The sequence below is a fragment of the Anas platyrhynchos genome, chromosome 7 (assembly GCF_047663525.1).
Source record: "Anas platyrhynchos isolate ZD024472 breed Pekin duck chromosome 7, IASCAAS_PekinDuck_T2T, whole genome shotgun sequence".
In the NCBI taxonomy this organism is placed as follows: domain Eukaryota; kingdom Metazoa; phylum Chordata; class Aves; order Anseriformes; family Anatidae; genus Anas; species Anas platyrhynchos.
In genome coordinates, this window is record NC_092593.1 from 5,762,547 (window position 1) to 5,782,045 (window position 19,499).

Here is a 19,499-nt window from a genome sequence, read left to right on the forward strand (position 1 = left end):
TTTCACCTTGATCATTACAGGTTACGAAGCACTTTGTGCTCTCCAAACAAGCGCCAGGCAGCACAGCCTGCGTTTCAGCCACTATTCTGCAGAAAACTCTTCTGGGATGCTGCTTCAGAGCATGAGATTTTATGCTTGGATGGTATCTGATCCAGGTTTTCTTGGCATTTGGTAATCACAGTATACTCCAGTTCAAATCCTGGAATAGTTGTGTTTAGCTTTGCTGCTTTGTGTTTTATACCTCCTCAGTGCCACCTCACCTGGGAAGGCACACAGGCTTTTCTGTTTGTAGATGTGCTTGTACGGGACTGATCTGGATGAAAGGAAACATTAGGCTTTGCCTCTACTATTTCAGCTGTAATCTTGCTGACTTCCTTAGCCTGCCTTACAGCAGGAGCAAGGAGGGTGGGTAGTTTCTGGTGGGGAGCAAGAACTGCTTGTGCAACCCATCACCTTCTCCTTGCCTGCACGAGCCCAAGCCAAGGCTGACGTTTTGGCTCTCTGACTTTTTTGGACACAGCTGCTGTGAGGACCATCAGACAGGGAGCCCAGAGGATTTGACCAGGATCCAGCAGCATCTCTGTGCTTACATTCCTGTTTTCTTCCACATTTCTGGTCCCCCCAGTTGTGTACTCACACACACACACACACGTATGTGTGCTCTTTCTTCTGAGTTTAGCAAGAAAAAAAAAAAAAAAAAAACAAATAGCTTCTTCTAAGCAAAAACAACTGAGTAAGGTTTAAAGGCACGAGGGCTAGGAAGATCTTTGAGGCTGTCCATTTTTTAAAAAATTATTTTTTTTTCTCATTGTCTCTTTGGACTTTGAAATCATGCAGACAAACAAACAAACATAATCACAAAGCTCCTCCCTCCCCAGACCTGAAACGCTTCCTTCCAGTGATTAACAACAGCTATGAGTGTTGTGCTGTTCAGAACAGCTAGTCATTTACCTTGGCATTTATGAGTCTCAATCATCGAAGGAAACACTAAGCACTAAGGATCGTGCTTCTGTCAGCAACCTTCCTGTGAAGTTTGTATGAATATTCATGAGAAATCAAACTAAAGTTTGGCTTACTCAGGAGGAGAGCAACTGTGAAGATCTGAGGGGAGGTGTTTATTCCTATATGAAGCCTGCCCCTGAACTTGTCTCCAGACAGGTGTGAGAGGCTGACATTATAGTTGTAGACCGTGATTTTTTATTTATTTATTTATTTTTTTTTTTGTGATAGACTGTCTATGCTTACAGACCTCCTAGAAGATAAATAGAAATGAGACAGCTTCATGACAAAGGTCATTTGTACTTCAAATCACACTTCAGTAGTGTTGAGAGCATCTGATAGAGTAATTGGAACCAGAATGGGGGTGTGAAAAAAGTATCCTTAAAAATACCCCAGTGTAGTTGGAATCTGCTTGGCACTCCCAGAGCCCTGGCCAGTCTTACATCATGGTGCGGTTCTGGGAGGACTGGACAAATGTTGCTTCTGGGATAGTGACTTTCCTCAATTTCTCCAAAGGTGTTTTTCTGTTGTTGTAGTGTCAATATCTCATTTTAGATAAAGTCATCATTATATAAGCAGAAATGGCACACTTTTCTCTTGAGAATCACGTTTATTCAGCTTGAATTTTCCATCTCCTTTTACTGCCCAGTCATTCTGTATCATGAAATCCTACCGTTATCAAAGCTGACCTTCCCCTTTACTATGGAAACTTTTATTATTATTATTATTATTATTATTATTATTATTATTATTATTATTATTATTATTATTATTATTATTATTATTATTATTATTATTATTATTAGACTTTCTCACCTTCCTATTCATCTATTCATGTCCTTTTCCAGGCGACTTGCACATGTTATTGCTATACATTCTAGCTGTGCTGTGGAATTCAGCGATCCTCAATGGGGAACCAGCTTTGTCCCCTGACTTAGGCAGTTAAATGGGGCTGTCAGTGACATATGTGTAAGATTACCTCTTTCCTGAGTCTTCCCTCATAACTTCCTGTATGGCTTTTGGAAATAGGGGTTTCCATATGTTTTTGTGTTTAATTCCCATATTCTTTTAGGTATTCTCCTTCAGCAGACACAAGTGCAAATCTTTAGTTGGAACATCTTTTTCTCCATGGCCTGAGATGGGAAACTCGTTCTTTGCAGCAGGGGTTCACGGGAAATGAGACAACATAATTGCGGTCATCTTGATGGACATGGCATAGGCTAGGAGGCTTTGCTGCTGAGTTTTTTTTTAGCCTAATACATTCATTTCTCATTCTAGTGGACCTGGACTTAGAGAACTTTTGATCAGGTGTGTGATACAGTTTTCCTGGTGCTGTATGGACTTTTATTTAATGCAGCAGCAGTGCTATCTGATAACTGTCCTTCTGCGTGTGGTTACTTTGCACTTTGTAATGATAAGACTCCTTTAGAGACTCAAGCTTTGTGGAAACTTCCTTTTATCACTCTGCTCCCGTCTTTAACTCCTGGCTAATCTTTTCTGATTATTGGTTATACACAGCCTTTTTGATGATAATCATGTTTACCAGAAGAATAAGGGTAGTTCACATCTGTTGCAGTTTAACCCGGCAGGCAGCTAAGCACCACACAGCCGTTCACTCACTCCCCCGCAGTGAGATGGGGGAGAGAATGATAAAAAAGGTAAAACTCGTGAGTTCAGATAAAGACAGTTTAATGGGAAAGAAAAGTGGGGGAAAAATAATAATAAAATAATGATAAAAGAATGTACAAAGTAAGTGATAAGTAATGCAATTCCTCACCACCCCCTAACAGATGCCCAGCCTGACTCCTAGGAGAAGCAGCTCCCCACCACAGCCAACTCTGTGGTGTTATTGCTGAGCACAATGCCCCATGGTGTGGGATGTCCCTTTGGGCAGCCTGGCCCAGCTGTCCTGGCTGTGTCCCCTCCCAGGGCACCTCCAGCCCCTGGCTGGCAGGGCAGCACGAGGAGCTGAGCAGTCCTCTGGGTGAGCCTTGCTCTGCAGCAACTGAAACATCGCTGTGTTATCGTTATGCTCATCCCAAATCCAAGGCACAGCACCAAACTAGATACTAGGCAGAACATTAACTGTATCCCAGCCAAAACCAGGACATCTTTGGCTAAATCCATCCGTTCAGCCTTTCTCAGAGACAGGATCAGAGACTGCCTGAAGACTCTGGGGTTTCTGTTCCAACATGAACACTGAGCTAGATATCTTCTGTTGGCCATGGTAGGTATTGCAAATCCACGGCCTTTTTCTAAGAATAGTATTCATATCTTCAGATTTATATTTGAAAACTTGATGGTGTTTGCAGAAAAATTAAGCTATAACCTTTGAAATCAGAGGCTCTTAGAGGACTATGCATTTATTAGGAGTTTCTAAATGCTAGCCGTGAAGCATCTGTCTGCTTTTGGTGCTTTTTGGATGCAGTCCATTCAGTCTGACTTGGGGGCTTATGCTGGCTTGAGTCGTGTCCCTGTAACATTATGCTGTGCATTTCTGTGGCACAAGCTTCCACAGTAGATTCTGTGAATTGGCTGAATTTCCTGCAAACATTAGGTTACCTGCACTTTTGAAATAAGAGCTATTTATTAACTGCTTGTTAATTGCCAAGAATGGATTTTTTTCAGTTGTTCAGATATAACACTACTATTTCTTCAACCTTTGTTACTTATCCAGTTTCTACAATTGATCTTCCATTGACATCAGTGAAACCCCTGCTTCTGTTCTTATCTGAGCTGGCATGCTGTCTTTTTCTTTTCATGTGCTTTTCAGAAGCCATGCCCTGGACAGTTAATTCTCAGACTGTGTGCAGAAAATCAAATGTCTTATCTCAATGGTATTTCTCAGTGCAAATTTTTGATTGCATTATTTTCTTTTCCTTAAACTCCTGGGCTCTGCCTCAGATAGTCTCCTGAATAGTGTCTCTGCAAAGCCTCCATCTCTTCATCTCCTTATTCTCAGCTCTGCATTGCAGAATTCCCTTTTTCCCAATCATCAGCTTGCTAGCTGACCAGTTTGAATCTTAGTTTCATTATTGTCCTAACATTCTGACAGAATTGTACTGTTTGTCAGCCCTACATCACAGCCCAGCCTGCATAGCAAAGCTCTTGTGTCAGGGAGGAATTTCAGGGGCAAGCAGACCATCTCCCACAGCAGCAGAAGGATTTCATAAGAACGGACACTTAGTCAAAGGATTGATAATCAAGTAAATTTATCTTTATCAAACATAATGCTGAGGGATTCTTTCTCACTGATAAATTGTGTGATTGTACTGTCTGTAAAACAATAACATTTTGTACTTTGGTAACAAGGTTATGAAGATACAATGGAATAATTCTGGGGGCTGGAAGGCTCTACTGGGTAGATAACTAGATTGCTGCAAATATAAAATACACATTTTTATAGTGAATATTTTACAAATGAATTTATATCCTGAGATATAAGAATAATGAAATAACAGTAAAAAACAAACACAGGGATCGCCTTTCTGAAATGTGGAATTAAATAATGCATGTTGTATCTGATCAGACACATTTTCAAGCCTTCAACATCCATATACACCCTGTTGACTTCATTTTGTTTTTTACATGGTAGCAACTGGTACTATTCTTTGTAATATCATTTTCACAACTGAACTTGTTCTGCTTCTGTAAATTCACTGTGGACTTCAGTAATGGGTAAACGTCCAGGGAGATGCAGACATTCACATAGCACAGCCTTCTCTCTGATTAGGAAAGATGCTCCCTCGTTCCTCTGATTCCAGCTCTGACTGAGTGTTTGTTTGTTTGTTTTTGCTGTCTGCTGAAACCAGAAAGATCTTTTTCCTGCAATGTGCTGCAAGAGAAACAGGAACAGAACGGCATTTCCTTTTACAACCCAAACCCACTTCTGATCCTATGCAGGATCTAAGGAACTGTCTAGCCACAGCAATTGTTAAAAATCTTCTTTCTGCTGCAGCTTTCAGGCTCTTGAGATGTCCTCAGTATTCACAGAACACTGTTTTCTGCCTTTCTTGTAAAGACAGAAGTGTATACAGGAGATACACAGGAGGCATATAGTTATAATCGTTCCATTTCAGTGGAGCTGGCTATGAACTTGAGGCTTTAGGCTCTTAGAAGCTAACATCAGTGGCAATAAAATATTTAGATTTTTAACTTTGTGTTAAATATCATCAGCTAATTATATATGCATGAACTAATTTCATCTTCTTTACTTTTTATTTATAAATTTCACATTATTTGATGATATAGCTAGTGCTTTTTTTCCGAAGTGGAGATTTTCTGAAGTGGAGATATTGCTTTGTAATTTCTTGTCACACAGGATGCCAATCAAGTTTACTTCCGTTAGAATAATTGACAGTAAATTTGCTACTTGCTTCAAGATATTAGTTTATTCATGCAAACATTTCATTCAGACTTCATCAAAAAAAAAAAAAGCTAACAATAACAACAAAAAACACTAAAATCAACTCAGAAAGACAAAAAAAAATCAGAAATCTTTCTTTTTACATAATGTACTTTGTATTATGTAATTAAAATTAGTTCTTCAGCCACCTTAAGACTTTTATCTGAGACAGAAATCATAGAAGGTTCATTGCAATAACATCACAATAAAATTTAAAACATATCTTCCTTTAAACCTTTTTGTCTTCATAGTAAAGCAGGGGGCATAATTGTTATGTTTTGCAACTCCTACTTTGATCTAACACTTTGTACTGCTGTGGGGTAAAGGATAAATAAAGGTCATGCTTTTCATAAATAAATAACAAATTGCATTAATCGAAGTAATCTGAAATGAGAAGCTGCATCTCTGATAGAATAAAAACCTGTTGCAGCATCTTTGCCACTTCTTTTTTTAGGAAAATATTTAAAGCACATCAGTTCGGCCTCTGTGTAGGTCTGCTTTCAGTATTTACTCTAGCATGGGTGCTTCAGTGCCTTATTGTAGCCTGCAATGGAGATGCACAAAGGAGTGTGTCTGGGTCAGAATGTAATAAAGTCCTTGCTCTTTACATAGTACTTTATCAACAGCTCTTACAGAAAGGAATTTCATGTTTGTAAAAGCTGATAAAACTGTGATTATTATTTGCACTGTGGTGGGAATGGTAAATTAAAAATATCCTCTGAATTGGTATTTTAATACATTATTTCTTTTTTTTTTTCTTTTTTTTTTTTTTTATACTTGTTTGAATGGCAGAATAAATGTCTAGCTCAAAAAAGTATTATCTGTAGTTTGTGGAAATATTTTTGAATTCTCAATACATAGAACTGAAATTGTAGATTTCTGCCTTGAATTAAACAAATTTGATTAAAAACTTTCTTTTGACTTCAGCTTTGGAGTAGAACCTGGAACGCTGAAAACTTTATGGATTGTGTCAATATTACTAAAACAAAACGGAAGAACAAATCTTATGCTTCTCACTATTTGTCAGTTAGGTTGAATAAAATAAAGTCTTGGCTTTATTTTACAAAGTTTAATTGTGTTTTTAGTAAAGCACTTAATCTGACATTGAAAAACTACATGTAACAAGTCTTTTAAATGGAATAAATAACTTTTGCTAAAGTCAAAATTAAGCTATGTATATTTCTTATTAATCTTTGTAAGTTATTTAATGAGGAGGATGCTATGCAAAAGGGATGGTCTGTCTGCACAGAGCTGAAGCTCTGCATTTTATCACCATGTCACCAAACAGCTGTGGTTTGATGTGTTGGGTCAGGCATTCACCATGACAGTTCTTGAGCTGCTGATAAAAGTTTGAACCATCTTTGCTTGTATAATTGCATAGAATCTCTGTCACACCATGTAAGCAAAAATAATGAGCTGATTGCAGAGTACATGGGGATACCTGCCACAATTTGCAGTTCCAGAGACTCATTCCTTTTGCCATTTTTTGGACTTGCTTGTATGTCATACACAGATATTTTGCCCAAGTGATTTTTATATAATATATATATATGGGGAGGTGTTTTTGTGCTTACATATAGGGAAAGAAATATAATGTGTTGGAAAAATCAATGCTGTTTCTCTTCTAGATAGGAATATTGTGAAGATAGTATGCATTTTCATTTGAAGACTCTTTCAAGGATATAAAGGTTGCTCACTAAGTCTGTACAACTGGTTGCAAAATACGGGTTTCTTTTCTGTTGTAATAACCACTGCATTAGCTTCAAAACTGAACCCTTTGGGAAAAGACTTAGCAAGAGGTTTTGTTTGTCTGTTTGCTTTTAATTTAAGTGCATCAAATAACCCTGTGTCTTAAGTCTGGACAATTGGGCTTTTTTGGTCAAGTCAAATATAACAAATAACAGTCTTCTCCTCAAAGGTTGCTATTTTGATATTGGACAATATGGAATAAATTGATGGAAAAAAAAAGAATGGACAGAGGAAGACAGGGAGATCATGGTTGCATGAGTATGCATTTATTATAGACAGTTGGCAGCCAACATTGATAGGCATTAAGGGTTTTATTTGTTTGTTTTGATCGAACTGTAATATGAGGCATCTGACATTAGTGAGTGCTATATGGTGACTTTCAGTGTTTTGCAGAATTACAGATGTGCCGAAGGCCTCACGTTGTGACAGTGATTCCTCTGGGTTGTAGGAATAGTTAGCCATGGATATGACGATCCTTTTTGAAGAATTTCATTTTTAGATGCAGGGAAAATGGTGAAGGAAACATTAATACCCTTTAATTTAAGGAGCATTTTCCTTTTATTTCCTGTGCAACACTGAAAAAAAAAAGAGGTCATCCTATCTAGTAGAGTACATGCTAAGAGTTTGTTTTATAGATATTATGTGGCACAAGTATCTTGTGTTTGGACATATTTTTATGATTAAAGATTTTAAAAATTTTGTAATATTCTTTAAGTAATAATGCTCAAGCTGGATTTAAATTGGACTCAGTATGCAGATTTTAATTGTATTATAAGCAAGTTCTTTAATATATATATATAAATACTAGCAAAATATTTTTTTTTTAAATGGTGACATCTTCTCCTTTATCTCTAATATGTTTGAGATGAAGAGAAAGACTTCTGTGCCCAATACAAATGTTTCTGATATATATTAGAATGAAATATTCTATGTACTACCAGTACTAATCAGTACTACCTACTGATTAAAACTAAATTGAATGTAATAATGCTCTTTGGTGAAAAGACACAGATTGATTGATAGCACTGGGTCATGCCATGAACTGCATATTCATATTGTCTAGACCATCCATTACGAATTGCAACTATATTGGTCTCAATATGAAATTCTGCTACAAAACTATGACCTGCATTTTACCTGGAAGAGACTACAGTGTGCTCTAGATCCTGTGAGCCAGTTTTGTCTGACAAATGTCACCTTCTACAAAAAACATGCAATATGAATTTCCTTCCTTCCCTAAAGCTTTGTTTAAGGCTGACAATGTTAATTTGCATCTACATTATACCCCCAAGAAGTGCTTCTTAAAGTGTTGTTGTTCGCCTCTGGGATTAAGCTGTCAAACTTTTTGTGGAAGTCGTTTTCCTTAAATACTTTGTATTGCCAAAGTAACTCCTCACTTTATTGACACGTTTTTAAAACTGTAGTAATCTACTGCCTAGCGTCTTCATGGGAAAATGGTTAAGTGACCTTATTTTTGTGTAAAGATGCTTTATGAAGTTCTTAATACATGCAGCAGGCAGTCCTGGAAGGCGGGAAGGTTGTCGACTTTTGCCTTTGATGGAGGAGGTTCAATGAGACAGGTATCACAGCCTAATGCAGCCGCAGTGTTTTCCCCCAGCAGGTCTCTTAGTCCACACGCTTGATGGGATGCCTACTGCGGCTGAATTATGCTTTAATTTTAACAGTGGATGACTTAACTGCTTTGAAGTAAATAACTGGGTTTGATTTACAGTCTCAGCAGATTTATAAGAAGCTTTTGAATGTGCAGTTAAAAAAAAAAAAAAAAGAAAAAAGACATTGTTACAGCTATGTACCTCTATAAATCTGTCTTTATCGTTCAGTATGGATGTAGGCTACTGGGACCCCGTTAAAAGTTTACAATCATTTGGCTATGTGCTTGAAACTCAGTAATGCAGAAATTAGAAATGATACGGTTTTTGACTATTCTTACTTGTTTCTGACAAGACCAGTGGCAGAAAATTCACTTATAAAAATCTAAGCCCTGGGATTAAAAGACAGGGCCATTCACAAGGCCATTATGTCATTGTTTCACACTTCTGCCTTGCACATCTTGGCATCATGGCCAAATTTGTGGCTCAAGACCCAGCAGCAGAAAATTTCACTTTTTTTTACTCCTTCCAGAAACGTGATAAGTTGTAAGGTAGAATCATTTTATAACATGACTAAAAGAAGAGCTATGCTAAAAGCTTCAGGGGTAGACTTTACTCCCCTCCTGTAAAACCCCTGGCAAAGACCCATAGCCCAAGCATATCTGTGATCTACCATCAGCACATTTCCTCTGAATGCTCTGTAAACAGGGATTTGTTAGAGAATAAAGATGGGATTTTTGTTGTTGCTGTGGTTTTGTAGGTCTCAGGGCTCCCAGTGGAAGGAAGGGGTTTATCATTAGACCTGCATTTCTCTGTCCGCTCAGACCCTCTCAGTGGGCCACCATAGCCCACAAACTCAGCCTGTCGTAACAGTACTGCTTGGCTTGGCCTCCTTCTGCATAAAAGTGCAGCAAACATACATAAATATCCACTGTACTGCTTAAGAGGCCACAAAATTGGCTTGCATACACATGTCTTGTCATCAGTGCTCAGAGGTTACCTTACAGATGTGAGGACTGACAGGGGTCTTTTGGGGCAGGCTGTATCGTGGCCTCTGCAGAGTCCTTTGACTAGTATGAATCTGATAATTTCAGAAGCTCCAGAATCAGATGAAGTTTCTGGAGTTAGACCTCTTCTTCAGATGTGGGCTGCATCCAGTAAAAGGATAAAAATGTCTTAAACATTTCAATTTTAATTTTAAATGTAAACATGTTCTCTCCTGTATCTAGCTGAAGCTGAATGCTTAAGTCTCTGAGTGACTGGAGAGACAACGTCTCTGAGAGACTGGATGTCTTCATGAGCCATCAGGATGCTTTTATTAAGTATTCATAATATTTAGAATAGAATCATAGTTTAAAAAAAATATATCTTCAGTTTGGAGAAGCTGCCATTGTCTCCATGTTCACATTTATAGGTTTTTAAAACATTATATTCTAATATCCTGTATGGTTGGAAGAATACCAACTGTATTTTTGACAGGAACCCAATTTATTGAATTTTAAATTATGTTACTTAGCAAACAAGAGGAAAAGCTTTCTTTTCTTCTGAGGAACTTGAAGTCTGGATGTTTTAAAGTGCTTATTTAAATGTAATGTTTTAGGTTTTGCATTGTACTCCTTACAAACACTATCAGAGAAGGCTGATTTATTTCAAAGGAATTTTGTATTTGAGGATGAGTCATTTGCAAAAGACAGATGGGTATTTGTCATTTGATAATTCGCTTTTAAACATATGCAATAATCACTCAGGACATGGCTATTTAAAGTTTAGACAACAGTGTTGTCTAACTTATTGAATGGTGGCATATTTAATAAAAATATATTTTGTAAATGGTATTGCAGCACAGTTACGGCCAGTTGCTGTCAATAGCAGAGGCACAGAAAAATCTATGACAATCTAACTTTCCCAAACCACTGTGTCAGTATTGGGTTGTCTGGGCTGCTAATTAGGAGCATTATTCCCAGATGAGAGGCAAAGCCAAGGCAGATTTTACAGCCTGTCATTTAAGCGTGTTTTAAATACTGTTTAACTGGTAGCCTTTTTGGTGTCTGTTCTGGAAAAATAAAGGATTGCTACCATTAGTCTCATTACTCAAAACTTGTCAAAAAGACTATCTTCAAGTTGCTTTCTCTTGTTCTTCAGAGTAAAATGTGTTGGTTCCATGTTAATTCTTTTTTTTTTTTTTTTTCCTCTAAATAGATAGTAAGTTAAATTGAACAGGTTCGTCCATACCTGGCACTTTCATCGTTTGCTTACCTTACACAATTCACAAAGTCTCACCTGATAAAATCTCAACTTCCAGTCAAAGAAAAAAAAAAAAATAAAAAAATCAAAGCAGTTTTCTAGTGGTGGAGAACTAAAACACATAAATGTTGGAAAAATACACCCTGAAGGTTCAGGGAACATAGCAAGAGACAAAATATTTCAAATATGTTGTCCCATTTTTATATTATTTTTTTATGACCTCATTTCTTGAGGTTTTAGTTTCCAGATTCCTATTTATTTGTTTATCTAAAGTTTTGTTTCTATTTTACCCGTTTGGACTTTAGCAGAAATCAAGAGATGCTTCCTTATTTGAAACACAGTGAAGCTAACTTTCATGGCAGGCTGCTTTATGAAAGACAGCCCCAGAGGCACACAGTTCCTAACACTACAGGCTGTGGAGAAAGCGGGTGTGAAACTGCCTGTGAGGTCTGCAGATCTGTTGTCCCCTGTTGTCTTTGGTGGACAGGGGACAGAGGGTGACTCTTCCTGGCATGGGGCAGCACCACTCTGGTATTCGTACGGTGCGTGACCATTAGGGACTGTACCAACAGCTTCCATGTGTTAGGATGCTTGTTACAGAAACGTTAAGCTCATGAAAGTTTTATTAGAGCAATCCTCTCTCATTTCTCAGAATCATTTATTCCCCTAGCATATGGCCAGCCGTCCAAACAACTGTTGCACTGTCCTCAAAAATACCCTGCTTGTTGAGCCAATTATCATAGAATAAATTAAACAAGTGGCTCTTAGCAGACCTGGCTACCTGTGACAATGCCAGGCTGCTCTTTGCAGCGTGGAAAGAGTCCTGTAAAATAAGCACTTGACATTTTGGTGTGCAGAAGCAGTGAGTACTTCCATCTTCACCTGTAGTTTCCAGGTAGTGCTTGTGGGGGTGTCAGGAAACTGCCCACCCACACTGGCTGTTATTTTATTGAACCACCACTACTTTAAAGCACTTCCATGTCCCTCATCTCCCCCATGCCAGCACAGAATACAGCATTACAGTCCTGTGTGGAAGTCTGGATGTTATATTGCTTCGGAAGAAATGTATATGGGCTATTGAAGAAGAATTAATACCTAATTCTTTTTTAGCTTTTTGTGTAAATCAAAATAATACTTCCTTTAAGAGCAACTTTTACGAAAGAAAAAATAAACTTTGTGACAAAAACGAATATTATTTCATAGCATTTTCAATTATATCCATTATTTTTAGGAAAATACAAGCAAAAATACACACTAATACTATTATTTAAATAAGATCCAAAACCCTGCCTAAACATAATAATGATTCATGATTTTGATGCCAATAAAGATATTTTACTGTAGATCATATACAATTTCTTTGAAACTATCAGTGTTGTCTCTATGCAATAAATAAAAAAGGTTTTATAAAAAGAACTTATTTCCCATAGCAATTGTCAATGAAATTGTTTCTCATTGAGTCTAGAGTGGATTTCCCAGTTCTTTATTGCAGTCATTCAGAACAAGGAAAACTGTAAGTATATGAGGCAGTAGAAGCTTAGTTCTTTCTCTTGAAATAGAGAGAGGTTGTCTGTCTTTTTAATTATTAACCAGAAGCATATGGGGATCACACTAAGCATTTTTAATTTTAATTATATTTCATCCAGAATCATTCCTCTGTTCACTCAGAAGTTTCTATAAAAGACTCCAGCTACTTTAAGTTCCCCCGTGTCATGTGCTTAGATCATTTTGCATGTTAAAAATTGAAAATTTTTACTGAAGTGTATAAACGGAGAAAAGATGCTAATTTTTATATTTATACTCTTTATTCCATATTTGTAAAAAATAAAATCAATTAGCATAATATTTACGTTAATAGGCAGTGCCTGTGTTGAATCCTTGATTATTACAGCAGTAGTACAAATACAAGAATATAGCACTGTTTTTGCTCTTTTATGTTAACTGAATTGTGCAAGTCTTTATTTGAAATTAAAATGTGCACAGTACAAAATACATGTTTGAGATTTGAAATGAAAGAAGACAGTCATTCAGTATGATTGTGATTTTCATAAACTATATTTTGGCCATAAGACATATATTTCTAGTACCATTGAAGACTTAGTCACCCTCATATAAAAATGTCATTCTCTCTAAAGGTATAATAATACTTGTGAGTTAAAAATATATATATTTTTATATAAAAGCATATATATATATATTCTTGCAGCCCTGCTTTTGCTAGTGCCCATGGTCTACATAACGTCATCAACCAAAGTAGAGTTTAGACTATATGATATCTTAACATTTCTTTCTGAAGTCCTTAAGAGGAAACTCTGTTTTTTAGAAAGTACTAAAGGAAGGTTGATCACATTTGGTAGAAATACTCCATCAAAACTGTAATTAAAATAAGAAAGACCCTCAGAAATACATATGAGATTGTTCAGAATAAATATGTGTGCTTTCAGGAGGGGCATTTCTTTTTAGAGATTTCTGAGGCTGTGTGAATGAAAGAAAAAAAAAAGATTCATTACTTTAACGATGTCAGTGAACTAGCCATCTGTACATATTCGGTTTTAATATGTGAATATAAAAATAAGCAAGAAATTAATTCAGTAACATCTTGAGCACAGAAATATGTATTTTAAAAGTCCCCAGTGCAACCAAAACCTTATCTCTGTAGCATACAGTACATTTGACTTGTGTGATAACTGGAGAGCCATTCAAAGCATCTAAATGCATAGCTACTATAGTGAAACCGCAGGGATTAAAAGTTTGATTCATGAAAACTGCCAGCTAAGTGGATTTTTCACATGGGATATGATTTTACAGAGGCGTAGACTTGGACAATTCTTTATAAGCTTCTCTTGTGAGCAATTGGATGTGTCCTATGCACAGCAGAGCTCCTGGTATAAAAAAGACAAAAGCTATACCACAACACTGGTACCTAAAATACACAACATATTTGTGTTAGATGAACTGTTAAATGAAAATGCTACTGTGCATTAAATGTCTAAGTTAATTAATAGATTTCAGTGATGTACTGCTCCAGAAGGTTTATTTTAGAGAGATGTTCTCTCCATAGTGGGAGATCTCTCCTCCATTTCATGCAGTAGACTTCTGAAGAAAAATGTGAATTAATGTGGCTCTTTTTCTGGAAACCGTAATCGAGTCTTCTGGCATAGCATGCTTTGTAAAGAACAGCTTTACAAGGAACGCAGTTGTAATGAGCCTATGTCTTGCAAATCGCCCGTGCTGCTGTTAGCTCCACACTCTTCCCAAAGATAACCTGCTGGGGAAGGGAAATGGGGCAAAGAGATGTTAAGAGCTCTGAATGCTTTTTGAAGTCTGTGACACAAAGGTTACCCAGTTAAATTGCTTCTAGGTGTCTCACTTTGCCTGGATTGCTGAGAAACCTCAGTTGCAACTATTGGATGCAAATGGTTATCCCTAGTGTGACCTTGAATTAATTTCCTTTTATTCCATAAATACCTGTTCGGTGCCATTTCTTGTTAATGACATGTTGAAAAACAATGGGAAAAAAAAAAAAAAAAAAAAGCTAATATTTTATAGATGTGAGTATCATTATGTTAAGAGATCTAATAAACTGTATGTATCATGCCTTTCAAGTGTGTGTCACACTTAGGTAAAACTAGGAACATTCCCACGGGTTGGAAAGAAGACGGCACCCTCCTCCAGCAGGCTCTTCGTCTGCTTCCCAAAGTATAGCAGTGTTCCAGAGCTCACGCTGCAATAATTTATTTACTAATTTTATGCCTACAAATATTTAAAATCAAATCTCTTTTGTAAATGTTATTCTCAATAAGTAAGAAAAAAAAGTTTTTCTCCCTTTTGTATGAAATATTTGTTAGTGCTTACATATGTCTAATGTGCTACATAGTGCACCTGACATTGACCTCCTCTGGAGGTTGGATCTGAGACTAAATGGAGCATTCCTTTATTCTGGCTCAGCGTGTCTTTATAATAGGAGCTATCAGAAGGGATAAGGCATAATATTCACTGTGAATTAAAAGGAAAATGAGTAGCAGAAGGGAAGAAATCTGAGATAGAAGAGACTGTAATGAACTGTGTAATAGGATGGCTGAGATGGAATAGAGATGGTGTCTTGACATTTTGTTGAGTAAATCTTGTTTATGTTATCTGCACTTTGAAGGACAGTGCATGAGTCTTCATGTCTAAGTATTTAGCAAATGCATAACTCATAAACTTTCAGTTACTTTATAGTAACTTTAAAGGCTTACTTTATATTCTCTAATACAAGATGGGTGTGATAGAAGTGACAGATTCTTATTCAAGTATGTGTGTGGGGACTAAAAAACTTGCGAAGGAAGATGGAAATACATAAACTGAAAGTATAAAAATTAAAAGTATTGAAAAACCTGTGTGAAATACTATTTTATCACATTTTGTTTCTGTCATGAAATAATTATATATTATATTAGCAGTATCTTGAAACCTTTGTTATATAATAAATATATATTTTGAAAATGAAAGTTCATTCATATTGAACACTGAAAATATTTCACAGGAAATGATGTTATAGTAGTTTGTTGTTTTTAATTTAAGAATAACAAAGTCTTCTATCTTACAGGCTGATGTCAATTCAGTACTGTCAATGAGAATAGGAAGTAAAGAAATCTTAGTTAAATGAAATTGATAGTTATGTTCTTTGCACTTCTTTATACTTTTACTTAGTGTAAGAGTAAGACTATGTTTTAGACCAGTAGATTAATTTAAAAGAAAAATGCAGAGATTAGAAGACATTTACAAGAAACAGTTCCAGGATCCCACCAGAAAAGGCTCTTACTGTTTGGAAATGAGAGCAGTAGTGCTAGGTGGTTGTGAAGCCACCTTAGCATCCCAAGAGGAAGACTCTTGGGTCATTGTTATAAAACTTCTCCAGCTACCGGGCAGACAGCTACTTTGATGCTAATCATTGTGACAGGTGAATCAGAAATCTTGCTGCATGCAGATTTACAAAACAACAAGAAAAGGGAAAAAAAAAAAAAAAAGAGTGAATTCATTGCACACACATATGTGCTATTATATACAGTGTGTTTAGACATACATAGCTACACACAGGCTGTTTGAATTTCTATGGATTATTTATAATCAGTTTCTAGTTCCCTTTATACATATCTAATAAAATGCTGCAAGCCTTATCAGTGTGCCATCCCCATGGTGTAACAGACACCCAGACACCCATTTCCAACTCCTCTCTTGCAGACACACCATCAGTCGGTGGTGTTGCTTCTGAGCATATCATTACAAAATTTCACAGACAGAATTTGAAATATTTAACAGAGCTATGAACAAATGTGTACCTTAAATGTCCTTGAAGTTGAAATGAGACTTTTGTGCTTAGAAAGGAACAACTCTCTCCAACTATTTTTTGTCCATAGAGAATTTAATTCTTTATTATATACAATATACCATGTATAAAGTCTCATTGTAAAAACAGCTTGAGTTCTTTGGGTAGAGTGTTTGTTTGGTGAAGTTCTTTGTATTACAAACAGTTATTTGTATTATAATTGCACTTCTGAGCTTTCTCTTTATCCTTTGATTTTTTTGGCAGATGTACAGCAAATAGCTATCGACTGGATCACTGGGAATTTTTACTTCGTGGATCATGTCAGTGACAGGATCTTTGTCTGCAACCAGAATGGAACGGTGTGTGTCACACTCATTGAGCTGGATCTCAGTAACCCTAAGGCCATAGCTGTTGATCCAACATCAGGGTAAGATTATTTATTTTCATTAGGAAATGTTGATCTTATATGATGTGTGCTGGTCTGTGTATTTGCTTAATTAATCATTTTAAAAACTTTTTCACTGCTGTCCTGATTTACTTGCACAGTTGAACAAAGCAGTAACATGTAATGCACTTGCAGCAAGTACTTAACATAACTATATTAATCACAGCTCGTGCCTTGTAACTTTTCGAAGTGGAATTGGAAATGGAAAACAAATTTTATCTCTACTTGTCATAAGATTATTTTCTGTTTTTCTGTAAATTATGTTTATAACTAGTGTATGGAGAAAAGGAACTTCTTATACCTTCTTCTCTCAGCTGCAGGAATATGTGAACTGGCTCTAAGAGGTATAATTACACAAAAGAGTGAAAGATTTTTTCCTCTGCTTTAGATGGTCAGTTATAATGATAAAAACACATTGCATTTGCTTTTCTTCTTCCATACTTATGTTCAATGCCACCTGTGAATAAAGCTTTGCCTAAAATACAGGGCTCTAAAAATCTTCTATTCTATAACAGCCACCAGCTGGGAAAAGTTTTCAAGCAAACGACGAAGTAAAAGCATAGCTAAATAAGAATAATTAAGTTAATTTAAAAACTGTAAATTTCAGTGAGGATTTTGGAACAGAGATTTTATTTTGGTTTTATTAGTCTGTAAGTAGTTAAACCAAAATGCCTGGTGGAATACATCCTAAACAGCCATAAGCCCCTTCTCAATAAATACAAAAATATTTACTGTAGAACAGCTTGTCATCCATATGTGGACTTTTGTCACTCTTTATTTAAAGCCTGATTGAATATTAAGATGCATGATCACAATGACTTTAATTCTGACAAGAACAGCTTGCATGTAAAGTTTACAAAGAAGTTTTATAATGTAATTCTTGAGTATAGCTGTATTTCTATCTGCAGCAGATGGTGAGCTTGACTTGATCTGACTGCAGTGTTGTTTTAAAAGAAAAATAAAAAATGCGTGTTTAAATTGATTTTTCTGCAAGTTCTGATCTGAAAGAACTTGAAGCTTTCAGATTTGCCAGCAGCAGCCTTTTTTTTCTATACATTTACTTGTAAATTCTTTACGGGATTTACTAGATGAATCCACAGTTTGTCATTAGATAATCTTATCTGTCAGGGATGTAAGAATTATATCCTGCACTTTGATTCTGTAAGAAGGAATAGAACAGAAAAAGAAAGACTGATTTTCCTTCTGTTTGTTCTTTGCTAGCTGCAAACCATTCTTATTCAGATAGTTGCCTTTTGCAGTGCCACATCTGAGAGCAATCATGTCTGCTTTAGTGTAGATGGAAGCGCTGGCCTGGAGGGAGACCATAAGTGATTATGATATGTAATACTGTGATTCTTCATAGAGCAATACTGATATATTTCATGATGGAAACACTGAGTGGATTTTTTTTTTTCCAGAATTCATATTTTGCATTTCATGAGTTATTTCTTTACAGCTTTAGTTGGCAATTATATTAATTATATGACATATGTTATTATGTTAATAGGATATCTAACATACATCTTAATTAATATTCCTCACTTTATGTATTACTTGTGCTTGTTAGTGACTGGGCTTTGGTACAAAATGCAAAGAGATAATCAAAACATTCTGGCTACTTAAAAATGTGTTTTCTTCCATTCTTTCTTCTCTATTTTTGCTTTTCATTTTCCTTTCATGCTGATTCTGATTGAGATATATTTCTGTGTCAAAGTATGAACATGGTATTGCTATCTAGGTAATTTGCTGATTTTTTTTTTTTAATAATTAATTAATTAATTAATTTAAATGTGAAGTCCAGGATGAGATTTTTTTTTTGTCGTTTGGTTTGGTTTGTTTTTTTTTTTTTTTTTTTTTTGTGGGCTCCTGTAAAAAATACATTTTAAGACATTAGATATAATTAGATTTTATGATATTTGCTCCAGTAACATGTATTGCTGTTATAGTGCATTCACTGTCTCCAGCATTCTTCTAAAAGCTGAAAGTACATTCGTACAGAGAAGACCATTTCCTGCATTAAGGAATCCAGAGCTTGATCCTAAGCCTTTATGTCTATGACAGACTTCCCTGTAGTAGTACAAGGTCAAGCCCTGCTATTTTTATGTGATCACATCTGAGCTGGTTTTAGTTGCATTCAGTTGTTACTTTACGAACCAGAAATTCTCCATTTATCATTAGAATAAAATGAGAGTAGGTGGAAAATTACTTAATCTTTTTATTTATTTATTTATTTATTTTGTGAGTGTGATGAATTTTATCTCTGTGAGTTTCGTTAGATGTTTAGGGGTGATGATTTTATATACTCATGTGCTTACAGTTGAACTTGAACTACTAAGCTTATTTCACATCATACAGTGAATGAATGAGAACTCGTTATTTTTCTAAAACTGAACTTTAAGTTGAGAAAAGAAAGACTCCACTACTGAAAAAGCTCTTTTACGAGCAAGTTTTTTGCATATCTAATGTAAGCATATTACTTTGGTCTAGGGTTTCAGCAGTTTTACCAATACAAACTGTTTTCCTTTTTTAGCACTCCAGATGATGTCTAATGTAAGCCCAACTGAAACATTTAGGAACCAAACAAACAAAAAGCAGCTAATTAATTATTTACCCAGCTAGAGGTTTTGCTGTACTAATACTCATCTGCTTTGTCATCTGATTTTCAGTTCAGAATAGCACAACATAATTACTGGAAGAGTCACAGGGAGCTGTTACCTGAGGGAACGGCTAGGTTTCCAC

General features: G+C 36.0%; 1 protein-coding gene across 1 annotated transcript in view; it reads left to right on the plus strand.

Moving 5' to 3' along the window:
- The window catches only part of LRP1B (LDL receptor related protein 1B), a 669,075-nt gene that overhangs the window by 362,569 nt on the left and 287,007 nt on the right, over positions 1–19,499 (plus strand). The window contains exon 7 of the mRNA XM_038182072.2: positions 16,580–16,742. Within this exon, the coding sequence (XP_038038000.2) occupies positions 16,580–16,742 (163 nt within the window). The remainder of the gene's footprint in view (positions 1–16,579; positions 16,743–19,499) is intronic.